Source organism: Calypte anna, chromosome 8, assembly GCF_003957555.1.
Source record: "Calypte anna isolate BGI_N300 chromosome 8, bCalAnn1_v1.p, whole genome shotgun sequence".
In the NCBI taxonomy this organism is placed as follows: domain Eukaryota; kingdom Metazoa; phylum Chordata; class Aves; order Apodiformes; family Trochilidae; genus Calypte; species Calypte anna.
The window spans coordinates 8,620,017-8,639,179 of NC_044254.1; the positions used below are offsets into that span (position 1 = coordinate 8,620,017).

General features: G+C 39.2%; 1 protein-coding gene across 1 annotated transcript; it reads right to left on the reverse strand.

Moving 5' to 3' along the window:
- Window positions 1–2,154: 2,154 nt before the first annotated feature.
- Window positions 2,155–12,919, reverse strand: ATP6V1G3 (ATPase H+ transporting V1 subunit G3). Its single transcript, XM_008503318.2, has 3 exons — window positions 12,822–12,919; window positions 5,427–5,527; window positions 2,155–2,355 (listed from the first exon to the last, which is right to left on the reverse strand). Exons 1-3 carry the CDS (start codon window positions 12,901–12,903, stop codon window positions 2,155–2,157), a joined length of 384 nt encoding a protein of 127 aa, XP_008501540.1. The 5' UTR covers window positions 12,904–12,919.
- Between the last annotated feature and the right edge of the window lie 6,244 nt (window positions 12,920–19,163).

Genomic DNA, 19,163 nt, shown 5'->3' on the forward strand with positions numbered 1-19,163 from the left:
CTCCAGGGAGAACTTCTCAACACTGCTGGTGCCTTCTGCTGTTGCCCACCATGTGCTCAGGTTTTTGTCAAGGAGCTTACATGCATGGGATAATGCATTTTAAAGAAGCCTTAAGTAAGAGATGTGTCTGTGGCTGTTAGGAGCAGAGGGGTACAGTAGCCTTGAAAGGAAGGAAGAAGCTTTGCAAGAGAGGCAAGTAGTGGCCAAGGATGGATTTGGGCAAGAATGAGAGAAAGGGAAAATGTCATAAAAAGAAGTGGAGCCATGCAGGAAGACAGAGCTATATATTTGATGCAATCTGAGTTGTTGGTGTCCTGAAAAGCTGCTTCTCTTGCTTGCTGACCACTGTGCTGAGGCAAGGCTGCTCTCACTGTGCAGGGTGTGTATTGTTATCCCCTTTAGCTGGCAGTGGAAACCCCAATGCTTAAGTTCTACAGATGAATCTGCAACATTTCTCTATGTTCCACAGGGGTAACTGGTGGAAAGAGTGCTGAGACAGCCCCGAAACATTGGAAATTTTGGAAAATATGGGAAATCAGAACATCCTTGCACTCTGCAATGAGTCCTAGTGAGAGATTAGGGTCCACTTTGGTGACTGCTAAAGTCTGCAGAAAATATATGCCCAACAATTGAGCACTAAACTGGGACTGCAGCCATGGCCCCAACTGGAGCACATGTGCTTAGGCAATCCTGACTGCTCTGTGCCAGGCAAGAGGATGCCTGCCTTGGCTCAGCCTCATAGGCTGGGGCTGGAGTTTCTTCATCTGCCCATTAAATCAAAGCTGATCACAATTTGATTCAAAGCACTCCTAAATAAACGAGCCTTTTAGCTGATGTCAGTAGGATCCCTAGTCTCTTTCCCATTCCTTGGCATGTTTGCATCCCCAAAGAATATGATCAAGCATAGGGGACTGGAACAATCAGGGCTTGGGGATTATGTAGCATCAGGCACAGCCTTGAGGAGTCATGTTGCTGACATTAAGTTGACTACAGCTTTACAGTCATTTTACACATGACAGCATGTCAGCTATGTAAACCTCTCTGGAACAGGAGATTGCCCATGACTAGCTGCTGTGAAATTGAAATGATTTTTCTGTGTCTAGGTAGACTGAAACTCAGGGCTCTTATTTGCTAATCATTGCAATTTCTAAAGTTTCTTTTCTAATTCAGTGTAATTTTGTAATTGAGACAAGGCATTAAGAGGGTCCATCATGCACAAGTGTGACAGCCCCTACTTCATCAGGGCCTCCTGTCAGCCTTCCATCAGATTTAATGGGCTTCACCTTCAGCACACCGGATCATATCATGTTTTCCTATCTTTCAGGAGAATTTATTCCAAGGGAAATCTTCCATTGCAGAGGGAAGTATAACTCAAAGTCACTTAGGGTAACAGAAGTGAGCTTTGATTGACATGATTTCTGTGAACAACCTGTCGATTAAGGTACATTTTAGCATAACAGGTGTTTGAGCCCATGGATTCCTGTGCTTTTGGTGTAAGTGTGTAGTTAATGATGGGTGCACTTGTCTGCACCTTGAACCAAAGCCGTTTTGTAAATAATGATAACGCCTGTTTCTTATTTTTAGACTTAACAAAGCTATATAAGTGGTGTAGTCAAACAACAGGCCAATACTTTGAGTACAGCTTTCAAATATAATCCTGTACAAGTCAGCTCTAATTTGCTTTAAATCAGCATACAAAAAATTGAAAATGTTTTGACCTAGGATTTTTGGCCAAAAGCTATTGTGTTCCTATATGTTCCATAATCTGGTGACTCTATGTGTGTCACAAGGAAAACATAAGTGCTTTACTTTAAGTTTTTGTCGTATTCTGTTTCACATGACCTGATGTACAATAAAGATTGGGATAAATAGGCTTTATGCAACACCACATCCTAGTACAGGACATATCATATAAGAAAAGGAATAAAAACTCCCACCAAAAAGCTACTGGTCTCAAATAATTATTTATTCTGCTGTTGAGGACTTGCCTCTGTCTAAATGACAGGGATTTCACTCCCAACAGGAAACAATATTTCAACAAATGCCTGTGAAATTCCATGTAATTCTTGTCACATCAAAAACCTATGTGGAACTAAATGCCATACATACAGAAATGATAAATGAGAAAATATTTACGCGTATCAAGAAAGAAGGCTAATTTTTACAAACATCCTTCCCTGGCACATCAATGAATCTGAAGTTTGGGTGAACTTCAGGGTTGATGTCACATATCGTGCTCAAAAGCTTTTTCATGGTGCTCTCCATATTCTTGTGGTAGCTGCTAGTGAGGTTTCGGATGGTTTCTATTGTTTGCTCTTCTATTTTAGCTGAGAGGTTACCTTGGGAGCTCATTTCCTGAAAAGCAGAAATCCTCAGAGTAAAACAAAGGGTTACATATGACTGTTTATTATACTTTGCTTTATCATCTAGCATAAATATAATACAAACATGTCCCAGTACCTCCAAACAGCAAGGGTCTGATCTAGGTTGAACTGTAAGTATAACAACAGGACTAAAGGGAACTCTTTCATATGCTCATTAGCAATGGGAATCTCCCCATGTAATGAAAGTTTCTCAGCTCATGGTGGGCAGAACATTGTACATATTTTATCTTTTATATCACTCATTACATTTGTTTTCTAGTTTAGTGACTAATAAACTAAGTTCTATCACAAGTGTGCTTTGTTTGGCCTCACTGAGAATGAATGAGAGAGGCTGAGGAGCAAAACATGAGAAAGCCTTCCTGACAGTGCATAATTACAATTTCAGAGTACTTGAAATATCTTCAGCAGTTAGTGATGTATAACCCTCAACAGGCCTCAGACAAGGTCTTTTAATGTTACATTTTCTTATCTGGTGAAATACCAGACAGCTTCTGGCACAGTTAATATCAGGACATTTGCTTAGAATTTAATTGACTCTAGACTTTCTGAACATTTTAGCAAGGTTATATTACAAACAGATGCACCCGTTCCAAATCTGTGACTTTGTTCCCTCCTCCTCCACTGCTCCAACATCCCTTAAATTCTTCCCTTGTGGAAAAGTCCTTCAGATACTGGCAGAAAAATTGGTTTCCAGCTAAAGAATTCCACAGGGGAGAGCAGAAGACAATTCTGCACACTGATAGAGTAAGAAAGGAATAAATAACATATCCTTCTTGTTTCTCTGGTTCACTGGGGTGGACTATCAGCTGAAACTAAACTGTGGTGTTTGTGGGAGACCTAGATGTTTACCAGAAAAAAAGGGAGGAGTCAGCTCTATTTTCCATGGGATTTGAGCCCACCTTAGCTCTTAATAGAAGGAAAAGCAACTGAGTGAAGGTCTTTTGCACAGACTACTTTTGCAATTCTATTTATCAGTACCTGTCAACATAGTAAGAAGTTTGTGCATAATCCAGATGTAAACCACTTTCCGACTTGGAAGAAATACAAGATGTAGACATAATTGTAAATGTCGGGAAAAGATTATAGTTTTCTATAGAAACTATTTTTAGCTGGTGTTTTGTTTTAGCTTTTAGACAAGTTGTAAAGGTCTCATGTGGGAAAGATTGTACAGCTTAAGACCTGATTTATGAAGCTGATTTTTTCCACTGGGGAAAATAACTTTCTAGAGATCCCAGATGGTTGCATGTTATCCAGATACTAAAAAATACTTTTGAAAAACTTCAAGAAAAGTATTAAAATTTTAAAACGAATCTCTGTAGACTGGGAACCTGTTCTCTCAGTTCACACTAATACTGTAACTTCAGATAGTAGATTCTTACTTTTCTACATTTTATCTATTTTCTCCTTCTGATTTTGAAGAATTTTTCTTGTCAGAATGCAGACATTTCTCTGCTTAGTCTGTAATTTCTGCTGACCCTTGTTTTGCCCATACTAGTTCTATGCTGGTGTCATTCCAACGTCGCTAAAATATTCCATTGACTTGTAAGCAACAAAATTCAGAATTACGCTTCACATGTCCAGAGTTTGGTGATCTCAGACCCTGAGTACTAGCACCATGAACACTAGAAAAATGGCCTGGGTTTGCGATCAGGGCTTAAATTTTGTGTATTTTTAAAAAAAAACCAAACCGCTTTATTATCACTCTAACCTCAAACTACTGCTATTTTGTGCTGCTGCTGCTGTTCATTCTGGACTGATGTAGAACATCTCATAGTATGAGAAAATTTTAGAACTCCTGATTGCCTTTCAGGCACAGGTTAATAATGATGACATTTGTCTGGATGGATAAATGTTTGACATAATGGGGTCAGGGAACATGAAGGAGGAGAGCAATGATCTTGTACAACGTGCTGCCATTTGAGAAGCAATGTGTGCTCTGTCCTGCCTATGTGAAGCCTTCAGTCGACAAACAGGGGCCTTTCTCTGTAGCTTTAATTTTGTTTAGGATGAAAAAATTAAGTTCACAGCAGAGCAACATCTTTTCTCTTCTGCTTCTCTTCTGCTCATACCTAAAACAAGAAGTCTGGCTTGACTGAAATGGTGAACAAATTTTAGAGGTGTTTTTACTCCATTTAGTGTCAGTAAACATCTGAAATTGTCCATGTAGGACAACTCCACCCAGCCTGGCTGTGTGACAGTGTGTCTCGGGGTGGCAGTGTGTGTTAGAGACCTTGTGTGTACATCTGTACCAAAGGCTTGTGATCTCTGCTGGAAAATGTTTTATGTGAAGTGTGACTGAAATGACAGGTTTGTAAAGCAGTTTTTATTTGACCCCTTTGGCTTTTTTTTGTGACAACTTTTGCACGTGTTGTTTCTTTGCCTTTGCACAAAACAAGCAGGGGAAAAAACAAGAACAAAAATGTAAAAGGAAGGGCACCATGTAAAAAGAGAGTGTTTTGTGAACCTTCATGAAAACATCAGAGTGAGCTGCAAGATGGCATAGATGCATAAAATGTAGTATAATTCAGATATGAAAATATCAACCAGACCATTTTTACTATGAAAACCTAGGGAAAAATTCAAAAGTTTTGGTATTTCATTTCATAGAAGATGCAGTCTTTTCACTACAAGTGAAAAAAATCAGGTAAAGCTGAACAGAAATAGATTTAAAATCTTCGCTTTCAATGAAACATCCACCTTACTGAAACCTCCAGTTTCAGAACAGGAGTGAGGTATGTCTGGAGTTAAAGAAAGGGGCCCCAAAGGTATTTTTCCTTAAGGTAGATACATCTTCAAAGGACAAGCATGAACAAAATACAGAATCTGGACAACCTTAGTCGTGAAAGTCCACAATAACTTCTACAAATACGTTCAAAGCCTGGGAAGAAGTCAAAATGAAGCATATGCACATCATAGGTGGTATCTCTGTGTTTAATCAGTATGATCATGTTGGTTTGCAGAAGTCTTTGTGTAACACTGAAACAATTGGCTTTACCACTGAATGCATTGGCACTACAGAACATGTGCAGATTTCTTACTTACATTTGTTTGCTTGCTCCTAAATTCCTTCTCCCTTTGTAACCTGTAGTGGTCGATTTCAGCTATGGCTTCTTCTTTGGCCTGTTTCAGCCTCTTTCCTTTTCCTAGTGAGGGAAGAAACAGAGATTTACTTCACAATTGTCACTGTATCCAAAAGATGAATCTAAATCAAAGGTAGTTCTACATCTCATAGAAAACTGGACAAAGCTTTAAGCAAACTCACCAGCAGATTTATTTGCACAAGAATGGTCAGAAGAGACAAAGTAATTCAGGTAGGGTACTTTTTGATTGAAAGCCAGTCATGCAAGCTCCCATCTTCTGAGACCAACTCCCTTTGTGAAAGCGCACATCAAATGAAAAGCTTCTTGGTTTGCTAACAACAGAAGCCTTTTTGCAACTGTGCATTTTCTCATAATGCAAATGATTTACTATTTTTTTATCACAGCTTGGTGTTCAAATAAGTATCTATCTTTTCCTCATTGGCAGTAGTAGCAGCCAGATAACAGATTTTAGCTGTCACTGATGGGAAAAGATGTTATTCTGTAAGATTTGCTGGATTGATTGTTTGCCAGCATCCCTTCATCCCACACCAACTGGATTCTTAGAGCTGGCAGATTTTCAAAGTAATGCAAGATGCATCTTAACCACTACCAAACTGAGCTGTAACTTTCAGGCTTTGTCTTCTTTTCCCACTCTTTTCCCATAACATCGTGTTAAATGCAGAGGTTAGTGATTAAGAGAAAAAGGAAGTAAATGTCTATCAATACAGAGAAAACATGAAAGTCATTAAGTATTTTCTTTCTGTCTTTTTTTTTTTTTTTTTTTTTTTTTTTTAAACAGGAGGGTGGTCTAGGAGTTGGCATTTTAAGATGTAGTGGAAACTAGAGCCCTTCGACTGAACAGGTTTGTTTACAAACTTAATTTTGTTCACTGGGAATAGTGACTTTGTCTTCGGTAAAATGCTAAGGATTGATCAAGTGAAGCCCATGTTTAAGTCTGCAGGATTTGGCATAAGGTCATTCCTGGGTCTAGCAAGGATGCTATGTAAAGGAGTGAAAGGTTTGATGGTAATATGATGCTTCAGCTTTTACATGAAGCAAGTGCTGAACATGTCATAACCATCCCATGCTGATACATCTCTGTCTGTCTGTTTTGTATACAGCCAGTAAATTTGCATGGATCTCCATGGGATTCTGCCACACGACTTTGTGAAAGGAAAAAGTCACTTTGTAACTGATGGCGCTGTAAAACTCTTGCACTGAAAGTCGGTAAATAATATTTGAGACACCTGGGCTGATGCTGATATTTAGTCTCTCTGCTGTAGAGCTAGAATTTTAAGAGAGGAGGGTGTAAGCTTGCTCCTCTTTCTTAATGGGAGAAATGTCTTCAGTGGCTGAAAAAGCTGTTGCTTAAATGAGGATATCATGGAGTGGAGGCCAGGCAACTGATAAAGTCACTGTGATCTGATGTGTGAAATGTTTGTTTATTTACTTATTGTAACCACTTAACATCACAAGAATCCTTTTGCAAGTTTTGGGATTTTATTTATGTTTGTGGTTTGGGTTTTTTTTGGGGGGGGGGCTGTGTTTTTTTTTTTTTTTTTTTTTTTTCAAATCCTTCAATTCAAGCAGCAAAGTTGAAAATAGCACCTTTCCTGAAATCCTAAGGAATGTTCTCCAGCTGGGCTAGAAATCAGCATTCCTGATTTACTTCTTCAGGCCACTACACTGAATTTACTACACCTGTTCTGGCCTTCTGAAGCCTTATCAGGTGTGGCAGAGAGCAATCTACTTCCACTGAGCATGGCAAGACAAGGAAGCTGAATCTTGGGATAAAAACTGTTGGTTTTGATACATCTAGGAATCAATGAAAGCTTCAGTAAAATGCCTGATCCAGATGGCTGACAGCTCCATTTAAGTCTTTGTCAGCAGATTGGTGAGCAGAAGCAGAGAGATGCCTGAAATGTGCATTTCCTTTCAAAATCTGGATTCCTGGACTTCTTGATTTTGTGAGTGTTCTTATCATGGGGCCTGGGGTGCATGATTGTATACAGGCTTGTTCCAGAAAGAGCAGCTTTATGAGGAACTAGATTGCTTTACTGACTCTCAGATCATCAGTATGGTGCTCTTTTGCATAGATAATTTTAGTTGTCTGAGTCCTTCTGGCACAGAGGCACTGTGCTTGGTGCATAAAGGGACAGAGAGGCAGTGTAAAACCTGCTCTACTTTCCCAGAATTTGTGTTGATAAGGGCTCATTCCCCCAGCTTCTGCCACTCACTGTATGAAGTCTTGGGACCTGTATGTGTGAACTGCCATGTTTGTACAAGAGCTTGACATCAGTCTGGACAACAGGTTTAGCTTTGTATTTTGAAGTTTCCCCTATTCTCCTCTCAAAATTTGTAACCAATAAGCATTTTACAGAGTTTTCTTTCAGGAGTGGGGCTGTAGGAGCTGCTGGAGTTGGGAGTTGTGGGGAGTGCCTACAATGAAGATCTGCCAACTTCACCAGCTGAGGGACTGGATCTCTATAGCAAGTTAAATTATTTCAGAATCAGCGGGATTTTAATTTCAAATTCCATCTGGGGGGCCATCTGTAGTAAATATGTTACATATTTGGCCACCAGATAGATAAATAAATCCATTTGAAATGCACAAAATGGAAAGAGATTAACTGTAAAACAAGAGTTTCTTTGCCTCTGACAATACATCCAGTGAACCACAAAGTATATACATCCATACATACAGCCATACATACATATGTGTGTCAACTCCTGGCAGTGCACTGGAGTAAGCACAGTGCGTAGGGTGCCACAGGAGGGTGGCAGCCATTTTATTTTTCCGTGGTGCCTTTAGGATTGGCACAGCAGGAACCTGCTGCTTCCTATTTAATTAAGTGGAAAAGCTGTGAGTAAATTACTGCTACTTCAACAACGTTGTGGACAGAATCGGCAACCACCAACATATGCGGCAGTGCATATGCTCCACCTGATTAAGCTGAGCAGAAACTAGAGCTTAACCCCCTGTTTCACTAGAGAGAAACCAAAATTAATTAATCAGCCTCTTATTAACCTCTTGTCTGCTACCTTGGTTGTGCACTGAAGGATTGCCTTTTCAAAGCCTTACGGATCTTCTGGATGGGATCCTCTGCAGACCACGGCTGAAATTAAGCCTTAAACACTGAAGGGTGTCAGAGCATTGAAATCCAGCCAAGATCATGCTCAAAGAGGGCAAAAAATACAGGAATACTGGAAAACCAATCTGTCCTTATGACATTCCCTCTAGGAGCAGAAAGGTCAAGTACAAAACTTAATAAAATACAGAATCACAGAGCCTAAGACCATGCCTAGCTCTGGTTAGAATGAAAAAAGCCCCCAAAACTGGCAAGGTTGCTGGGGTTTTCTAGATCTTGCCAGAAAAACACAACAGAAAGCAAAAAAGTTGGATTCTAATGTGCTCAAACATTAAGTTTTTTTACTTTCCCAAAATCTGCTGTGCTAAAATTGGCTTTCTGTTTTCAAGCATGTCACCTAAGCTTCTATCTGAATTCCTGCATAGAAATTGTGTCATAAGAAGCTGCCAAAAATAATCATAAAATCTTTAAATTGGACCATTTCAGTGGCCTTTAAGAATGTTAAATTATCAGCAAAATGAGATTTGTAGGTGTTCATTTTGAGATTACTTTGCACTTCTAATAAAATACAATTAAAGAAGCTGATCACTATGAGTAGTTTTTCCAATAGATAAAAATATGTCCTGGACATTATTCGAGAGAGTGCCATGAATAAAATTCAGTTTACAATATCTTATTTTGATTAAAAATTGTTTTTAATCAGATTAATCTTTCATTTGAGTTTTGTTTTGATTAGGCACTTGAAATTAAAGCCAAGATATCAAAATCTACAGGAAAATAAGTTTTGCTGAACCTGGTGCTCATGGCACATTTATTTCCCTTGTTTTACCCAAAAGGATTTTCACAAATTGTTGTCTTGGCTCTGACAATGCTCAGTTACGTCTGGGATCCAAATTATTCTTAAAACAGAAATAAGAAGTAAAGCAGTGCTGTGCCAAAGGATTGAAGACCATTTTGGGTTTTTTTAACCAGTTTAGTAGTTCTAGCCTTGCATATGTGCATTTACCAACAAGCTATTAAAAATTTTCTGGCATAAATGGTACCAGCCAATGATACACTGAAGATACCATGATAGCCAGGGTAAAGGTTATTGAAAAATAAGTATGGAAAGACACATACAGAGGAGCCTTAGCACTTTAGTTTTTGCTTTGCTTCATGTCTATAAATATGATTAAATTTTGCATTATAGACAGATGCACATATGTCAGCAAAAACTAGGTGGATTATCTGTTTATACACAATATTATGTGTGCTCCCACTACATCCTGATCTGGTTATCTATCAACTGTAAACACCGACGGGTGTGCAGAAGTGTAGGTTTACTAACCACATTTCCTTGAAGATGACTTTTCCTGCTTGTGCCCTGTGAACAATCTGACATTCTCCTCGTGGGTACAGTGTTGGTGTGCAAGGGCTGTTTGAGGTGACAGAGGAGATCATGTGCAGAGTTCAGCAGGGCCAGGACTGGATTAGCACTCACTGGGTGGGTTCATTGGCAGCCCTGAGCTGCAGCGTGCCAGGCTGTGAGCAGAGGTTGCTGATCTGAACTGGTACCAGGTGGATCTGGGCTGGTGTTTCCTGGGAAATTCAGCAAAGCCCAGAGGAATGTCCTCACCTTGTTTCTCTGAATTTTGTGTGTACAGCTTAAACAATTGCACTGGATATATTGGTTCCATTTGATGTATTTCCTTTTATCTTAGTTTTTACTTCAAACAATGCAGTCCTTCATGTTCATCCAACTGCAGAATCAGTATGGGGAAGGGATTATTGGAGTTTATCTGACTTGGCATAACTATGTTTGGCACTAAAGGAATCTTTTATCCTTAAATATTGTCCCATGTTATTTAAGTTATGCTGGTATGGTTAGGTATCTGAGGTGGCACAGTGACACTGCTATGAAGAATACTGAAATGAAGGAAAATACGTAGTTTTTAAATTTTGTAGCTTCACTACAAACTTATAATGTTGAATATAATAATGATTGGCTAATTATTCTGTTAGATAGTTCTATAATGCATTGTTTAGCACAAAATCTGGGGTGTAGTAGTCCTCAGAAAAACAAGAGCCAGCAACATTAAGGCCTGACCTTGCTTGTGTGACCCATGAGATCCAAAATTCACGAGAGCTTTGCTGTTTGCACCCCGGTAGAAACTGTTGGTAATATTTAACATGAACAAAAAGATCCACCAGAGGTTTTAGGCTGTAGATGAATAAGTCCTTGATCTGCTTACCTGGGAATACAATCTGTTAGAAATCCTTGAATTTTTCCATGGGATTGCACAGGGCTGCTGAACCTTGAAGGGGCCTCTGGGGTCTGCTCTACCTCCCTGCTCAGACAGGTTACAAGGGCAACCTGACTGGGGCCATATTTTGAATGTCTCAGAAAGGAGACTCCATACCCTCTCTGGACAGCCTGTTCTTGGGTTATGAGGTTGCTATCTTATGTTTAAATTTGTGCTTCTGTCTTTTGCCCTTTCAATGGATACCACTGGAAAGTGTCTGGTTTTGTCTCTGCCCTACTCTCAGCTCCTCCCTCCCCCCATTTTTCACCCTTAATTATTTTTATAAGTGCAAAAATATGTTTGACTTTAAAAGTAACAAAGAAGAAACTCATACTGCTGAAATATTTCTACTCTTTTTACTGACAGAAAAATTCTTAATAGCTATTTTTCTCCCTAAACAATGGTGCAGTGATAGGTGTAAGCAGCAGCATAAATTAATTTTCTGACCCTGTGTTGGGCTGAGGTGATGACAGGGAAGTGTGGGTTTTTGTAGAGTAGATGCACCTGCAACCATGTTTGGATTCCACAAGGCACTCATCTGCAGTCACTGCCTTTATGTTATAATGATGCTTTTTGAGTTTCTTAATTTGCAAAACCTCTTTTTAACTGGCTGTTTTAGAAAAGGTAATTTTCTTAAAAAAAAAAAATAAAAAATCAAACCAAATGAAAAAAAATAATCAAATGAAAGGGGTGGTCAACATCAGGCCATCATAACTAAAGGCCTGGTTCTGCAGTCTGTTTTCAGACCAAACTCCCACTTGCTCTCCCTCTGGACTTTGCCTTTCCAGGACAAATGCTTTCTTGCTCCTTGCTTTGGGAGACAGTGTTTCCTCTCTGCGGAGCACCTCAGTAGGCTGTATAAGGATCAGGTCACTTCTTAATTATTCCAGCAACCCCAAACACCTTTTTGGGAGCCTTCTGTTTCATAAAGGTGGAAGAATATTTTTTTTTTCTCTGTTGCATGGGCAGTGGCTGGGTGCTCAGAGGTGTTGCCTTTCTACTTATTTTTTGTGCGTTGATGTACAAATTAATGTGTCAATAATTAGTGAACACAAACCAGTGCTGATTTGTGCTTAAAAGGGATATTAAAATGACCCAGATTATTTTTGTTAAACTTCTATTTCTCCCTGGAAAGCAATTTTTATTCCATCATCACACTTTTGCTGCACATGATGTGGTCTTCATGTGTTTTAGTTGAGGCCTGCAAGTGCTGCTGCTGGTTTCTAAATCAAGATAACTCCATGAAACAATATTAATGTTTTAGCACTAATGCAGGTCAATGACTCATTGCTTACATATGGCTAGAATAAAAATATGTAAATTTATTATTATTGGATATCTATGCATGCTTTGCTCTGGACATATAGGCATTTGGTAAGCAAGACGTATTTGAAATTTAACATTTAATCACTTGCTGATTCCTTGTACCTATTAGAGTACTGACAGATTGTGTCATTACTCTGATTACTGTCATCATGCTGAAGATTTCTTTTATTTTCATACAGTTTTTTAAAGCCCAGCTGAGATTAGAAGGCAAGTTACTAGGTTTTGTAAGTAAAGAGGAACACTGAAAAAATGTATACAAGACATATATGGGGTATGGAGTGTGGTTGCCCAGAGCCAGCAGCCAGAGGCATCATAGGCTTCTAGTTTGAATAGCTAAGGAAGGCTGTAAGGACATTATTTGCATTGAGATAAAAGAAGAATAAAACTAGATGACAGGATGACTATAACAAAGAAAACCCTATTTACTGTAATAAGGCAAGTGTGCACACACACACAAGCACTCACAGAATTATAAGCAAACTCTGAAGGTGGGGTTTGGTTAAATGCCTGCCTGCCAAGCTCAGCATGAATGCAGGGGAGAGGAGAGAACAGCAGCAGCACAGCTCTCACGCACGCTGATGAAATGTTTTTTCTGTGAGCCACTGTAATTCTAAAGACAGTGAAGTTGAAAACTACAGTAAAACCAGGCCGGCTACTTACTTTTTTTGGCTTCCTCCAGTTTGTCCTTGGCACGTTTTTCTGCTTGCAAAAGCTGCTGGATTCCCTGAGACTGGCTGGTCATGCTGATTGCTGGGACCGGGGCTGGGAGGGGGTTTTATAAAGCCTCCAGGCTCCTTCTTGTGCTTTTTGTTCTGTCTGTTCTTACAACAGCCTTCCAGCTTGCACCAAACCAGCTGGCTCCGCCTGGATCGCTGCGGGGCAAAAGGCTGTTGGTGTGGTCAGGAAAAGAGCAGTGAGGTTGAAAGGAATGTTCTCCCCTCCTCAGGGTCACAGAAAAGCTGAAGTGTCTGAGGAACAAGCTGGGAAAGGAAAAGAAGAACACTCCGAATACCTTCTAGTTTAATGGAGATTGGTTTTTTTGTCTTCTCAGAGGTACAGGGGAAAATTTTTTTCTTGGATTTTCCTTTTAATAAAATTTCCCCTGAATGTGAGCAATCAAATTCTGTCACGAGTTTTGACTAGAGATAGTGGACTGGTTGCTGGCTTGTTTGATGTTACTTCTTATCATTATCTGTTAAAAGTATTTTCACTGCAAAAACCAAACAAAACAAACCCAAACTTAATTGGAAATTAATCCCTCAGGGTCTAAAGTTTTAAAAAAGCATGCAGTGATCAAAGTGCTCTGTGCTGTAAACTGAAATGTGGGAGACAAGAGCTGTGTTGGGAGGCTGTGGGATTAATGCTGAAATCCAGACTCTGGGAAGGTCTGACTGGTGGTCCAGGTCTTAACTTTCAGGTCCTAACTCCAGTCAAATGAACATGAGGGTGGCTTTAGGCACCCATCCTGTTCCTTGTAGCAGGAAAGATTGTCTTGTAAGCTGCTGCAGTGATAAGCAGCATGGTCATATTTTGATTCCTTGCTCAAAACCACAACAAATCCCTCTTTCACAGGTACTTTGGACAATGCACAGGATGGTGACAGGTCAAGATGCATGATTAAAATACGGTTATTAAAAAAAAAAAATGCTTTAGTCATGCTATGAAGTTCCTGCAAGTTCTTCAGACACAGCTGTGTCAGGACCAGAGATCACCTTCTGATGTAAATGGATTTTTCTGGCTACAATCATATCTATATGTATAGATATGATTTCTGCATATATATTATAAAATAAATTACGTATATATAAAAAATATTTGATGCTCTCTGCTAATGAGCCTTGCTGTAGGACCCTTTCTTTTCTGGAGCTTCCCAGGACAGCTGTGCTATGCTACTTGCTTGCTGCCAGGTTGTTACCTGGTCTGTATGAGGAAATATGTACTTTCGTTATGAAGGTTTTAGTTTCCCCCCCCAGATAGCTGCAGGCTTGAGGGGAAATGGAGGGAGAAGCCGCTTGCTCTGTTGCTGTCTTCAGCTGTGCTCTGAGTAATGCTATGCAGCACTGAGACACTGAAAAGAAAGTTGTTTTGTTTTCTGATTTGTGATATTGCAGAGTCAAATTCCACCCAGGCCCCCTCTTAGGAAAATGCCTATTTCTTACAGATATACTCCAGTCATGGAGCTTCTTCCTTCATCCAGAAATAGTGTGAGATACCTGCATGGTCTCCACACTGAAATTCGAGGTCTGCCCTAACTGCATGAGAGCAGACATGGCACTATTTTAAAACGATTTTAATGTGTAGCCTTGAAGTTTATTTTATTGAAGTTTATTATTATATGAGGAAGGGATGATCAGTTGTAGAAATGTGGAAACTGTAGTGTTAGGAAGGCTCTTGTGCCACTGGGGATCTGCTGCAAATGATCTGACCTGCAAAGAAAAGCAGAAGTAGAAAATGAAAGTAAAAATTGAAGAGATTTGGTTTACTTGGGGAAAGAAACAGACTCAGAACTTTAGAGCAGTAGTAACTTAAAAATTAAATAGGAAGCAGAAATGTCAGGCTTGCTTCTGACATCAAAAGTATATTCCAGGCAATGAGTCTTGTGAAACAAATCTCATTTGTACAAGAAATGTCACAAAACTGCTAGGAAACTAAACTCTTTCAGTTACTGGACTTGGCTGGAAGGATTGGGGTCAGACCCTTTGATTTTTCAAAGCAGTTCTCAGTGCTATAATTATGCTACATAGGCCTCAGTAATGATCTGAATTTTGATATTTGCCATGTGTTAATTAATATTTCACATAAAATAGTTTTATATGATGAATTTTTATGGGGAAAGAAAATCTACTATTCAACAAATTGCAAAGCTCTTACATTGTTTAAAAAATTGTTAAGTTAGACCATTTGAGCTTCAGATGTCACAGTTCACATATTTCAGTGATTTTCTGACTAAAAAGTTTCTCAGACTATAATTTTCCTTGCTGTTAGTTTATATATGATGTAGTAGCATGCCATGCTGGCCCTTTTCACAGCATCAGGCAGGTATTGATGTGTCTCTGCAGGGGGAGAAGATGATAATTTATTTTGTCTGGTACATGCATATACACATTTTGTTAGCCTCCACACAAAGTATTGCTGCTTAGAACTACTTTCAAAGCTTGTCTGAAGATGGCAGTGATGATCTCAGACTAAGTTGACATGGCACCTCTTTGTATCCCAGTTCATGGATAATTCATTAAAATAAAGTAGGTTAAGCAACCAAATGACCAAACAGGCTCCTACTTCATCACGCAAGCTAATAAGAAACTTCTCTGTGGTGTGGTTGTTGACTTTCTTTCCAAGTCAGCTCCAGACTCATTTAATTAGAGAAGAGAAGCTGATGTGGTGACTGTTGATAGGAGAGTGAAAAAGTGTTACCAGAGGGGGAGAGGGCAGAGAGAAATCTTACTTGGATTTTTTTTTGAAAATTTCTCTGTTTCCTTCTCGGCATTTCATACAGCTGTCTCCATCCCCAGAATTTTCTGAACCTTTTCTGGTTATCCACAGACAGACAGTGAAAATTTTGCTCAGTTCTGTCCTTCTCAGTCTCCCAAAACAAAGTTTTGGAGCAAGGCAATGAAATACTGAGAGACCCTGCTGAGCTCCCCCTGCTTATCCACGGTTTAACCAGAGGAAACACTCTAAATCAGCTATTTCTAGGTTAAAAAGAGGCCAGGCCTTTTGTCTGGTCAGGGCCAATGGTTCACCCCAGGTACTTCAGATTATTTATTGAGAAAAAAAAATCTGCTTGCTGTTACTCAAGTTTGAGTTTTACCTAGAATGAATATAAAAACTTCTCAGTCTGTTTACCACTGAGAAGTAAAGGCAGGGCTGTGGCACTGTTTCATTTTGGTTTTAGTGTGCACAGGCTCTTCTGCATGTAGGAGGGCAGCAGGCAGAGTTTCCACTGAGATGTGTTCAAGTTGAAGATCTCCTCCTATGCATTGCCTCTGTGGCTGTAATTTCTAAAGCACACAAATTTTTTAAATCACTTTTTTTACTGTAAAATATATTGTTTCCAAATGAGCTGCTATTAATTACTACCAAGTCGTATGCTTTGTTTAGGCTACAGCTTCAAAGCTTCAAATCAGGCTACTGATTCAATGATAAAGTGCTAAAATCAGCAGCAGGGCAGCTGGTGCAGATGCTTTTGTGTGTCTGAGCATCTTTTGTTTTGTTGCTCTAGAAAGGCCTAAGTAAGGAAAAGTAGGTTACACACCTGCATAACTTCTAAGTGATGTTGGAGACTGCTTTTCTGATGAAAATGGAGCATCCTCAGATGAAGTAAGGTCTATTATGTTGAGAATGAGAAGTGGGTGCCTTCCAGTGTTAATTTCAAAAGGTCTTTATGCATAGATTAAAATGTACACAGTGAAAACCATCACTTTTCTCAAAAACACAGACTTTTCTTTCTGTATTCAGCAATCAGGTTTGCTTATATTAAGAGAAAAATAGTCTTGAAGTTTGTACTGAAGCTGTAATTATGTCTGAAAGCTGGGATTCTCGCTACAGCATTTTCTGACAGTGATGTTTTCATTCTGTTGATGAATCACAGTTGACCTCAGCAGCCAGAATTTCATCCAGAGGCCCCGAAAATATGGAAACAAATAGGTAAGAAAAGATGAATAAATATTAAAATATTGCCAGAGGAGGGTTGCTGCCATACTGTTTGGGTGAGCTTATTGACTGCTGGCCAAGACTGTCAACACAGCCTGAGTTTCAGCTGGCAGAGCAGTCTGCCTGCTTTATCTTGAACACCTACCTGTAGACGAACTAATTTTTTCCTAAATTTGGCCTATGTCTGGATATGAGTAATTATATTTGCAACATTAGTTGGTTTTGCATTCAGAGAAAGCCAGTGTGAAATGTGTATTTAATTCATTTTTTTTTAAGCTTCTAGAACAAAAATTAAGAAAAAAAAAGCTATCTCTTTTTTTTTCTTTTCTTTTTTTTTTTTTTTTTTTACCTACACCTGTGATAATTCAGGTTAATTTTGGTTTTTTATGTAAAGAAAAAAAAAAAAGGCAAAAGCCATAGCCTTTAAAACTTCTAGGTTAATTTCTAACTTGACCATCAGTATGGCTGTGATCATTTCCTACCCAGGAATATAGTGTGATCACCTCAGCTTGCAAGTAAGCCCCCACCAAGCAGATTCCTCACTTTCTCATTGGTATGGGCGAGAGAATTAAAAGAGCAAAAATAAAAAAAGCTGTTTTTCATATTGACCCAGTAGTTAAAAATTGAGTGGAAGGGGTGGAAAGAGGTGAAGTGATGTAAAAGCAGCCACTTGTCACCTCCCACAAGCAGACTGATGGCCCAGTCAACCTTCAAAGAGTGGCTACTTTTGAAAGACCAAATCCCCAGTTTTATTGCTGAGCCTGGCATTATGTGGCATGCAATATGCCTTTGCTCAGTCTGGGTTACTGCCCTTGTTGTGTTCCCTCCCTTTTGTGAACCCCAAGCCTGGTCCCTGACGGGTGGGAGTGAGGAGCAGAAAGTGTTCAGCAACACCAAAAAGATGAGTGATCCATCAACACAATTTTAGTCACAAACCCATAACCTGGGCTGCGATGAAGAAATTAATTCCATTCCAGCCAGACCCAGCATGCAATGCTTCTTTTCAAATAACATTTCTTCTTTTCTCTTTTCCCACTTCTCTCGTCATGGTTGTTTAACGAATTTGCTGACCTTTGACAGAATCTTAATTTTCTGCTTGGTCATATCATTATATTTCCTTCCAGCTCTAAGCATCACCAGCTTCAACTTTTTAAAGCAAGTGATTATTTGGAAAGGTAGGACAAAATTTGGGGTAGAAAAATGACAAATACTGGCAATCTGTCTTTAAGACCAGAGTAGATGTTGCCTTTGCTAAGCAATTCCCTGTAAGAATTCATGACATTTTTCCTGACATGTAAAAGGGGTGTTTTTATCCTTATATTTTTAGACCTGCTTTTGAATTAGTATTCCTAAAAGAAGAAACAGGTATACATACACTTATGCTAGTACACACATGTATATACACAAGCATGTGCTTGTTCATTGAGACATAAGATCTACATTTCACTTTCCAATTTCTTCTAGGATTTCTAGTTTAATTAAAAAAACCCAAAGAAAAAAGAAAAACTACAACAAAGCACCACACACCACTATCATGACCGCCCCCACCCTCCAAGATAAAAAAAAACAACCCTTACCCTTACTTTATAAAGTAAATCAGAATAGTAATTTTAGCCTAATTATCATTTTACATGGTGTCTCTGGCATTTCTGTTCTCTGTTCCTCTTGTTCCTCATGGCTGCAAGAGCAGCAAGTCGTGCATGTCAGGCAGTTCCTTATCTGAGAGGGGAAGGGACTTTTCTTGTAAAGTTTTCATGCAGTTAACATTTTTTTTTTAATTTATGACGCAGTCCCTCAGTAACCTGTAGGGACTTTAGTTTGGCTTTGCAGAAATGAGGATCCTCTGCTAATGAGGATCTTCTGTATCTCAATGCTTACGTTAAGTATTTGTCCCTCCTACAGGCTTGGAAAAAGGTCAAATTCATCATTAGTTTTGCTGTTCTTTCAAACACTTCAGGTGCAAGTAAATTCAGAGCTTAGCTAAACTAAGCACAGTTATAGCATGTTGAATGTATCCTGACTTCTAGTGTCAGACTTTAAAAGCTCCTTGATTTATGCTGTTTCATCCCAAAGCACAAAAAATGCCAGCACACCATGCACTGAATGCTTCATGTTGTCTTATTGTGAAGAATTTTGCTCCTTTATCCGTCAAGGATGTGCATGTAAGGCCTTCCTGATATATTTTCCTGATATTTTAAGGGCTACCATTGCAAAAATCACGTCAGATTATTCTGTAAACCATACCTGCTGGATATTTTGGGGCACGGCACAATGCGTCATCAACTGGTCAGTGTTTGTAATCCAGTACTCTTTGTTAAAGCGCTGCCTTTTACATATAGCCTCTTGTAT

What these genes read in the sequence shown, in the direction of transcription:
- ATP6V1G3 (XM_008503318.2), bottom strand. Translation starts at nt 12,903, where the DNA reads ATGACCAGCCAGTCTCAGGGAATCCAGCAGCTTTTGCAAGCAGAAAAA. An exon ending in ACTGGAGGAAGCCAAAAAAA is followed by an intron (nt 5,528 to 12,821) that starts GTAAGTAGCCGG and finishes TTCCCTCACTAG; the next exon opens with GAAAAGGAAAGAGGCTGAAA. An exon ending in TTAGGAGCAAGCAAACAAAT is followed by an intron (nt 2,356 to 5,426) that starts GTAAGTAAGAAA and finishes TCTGCTTTTCAG; the next exon opens with GAAATGAGCTCCCAAGGTAA.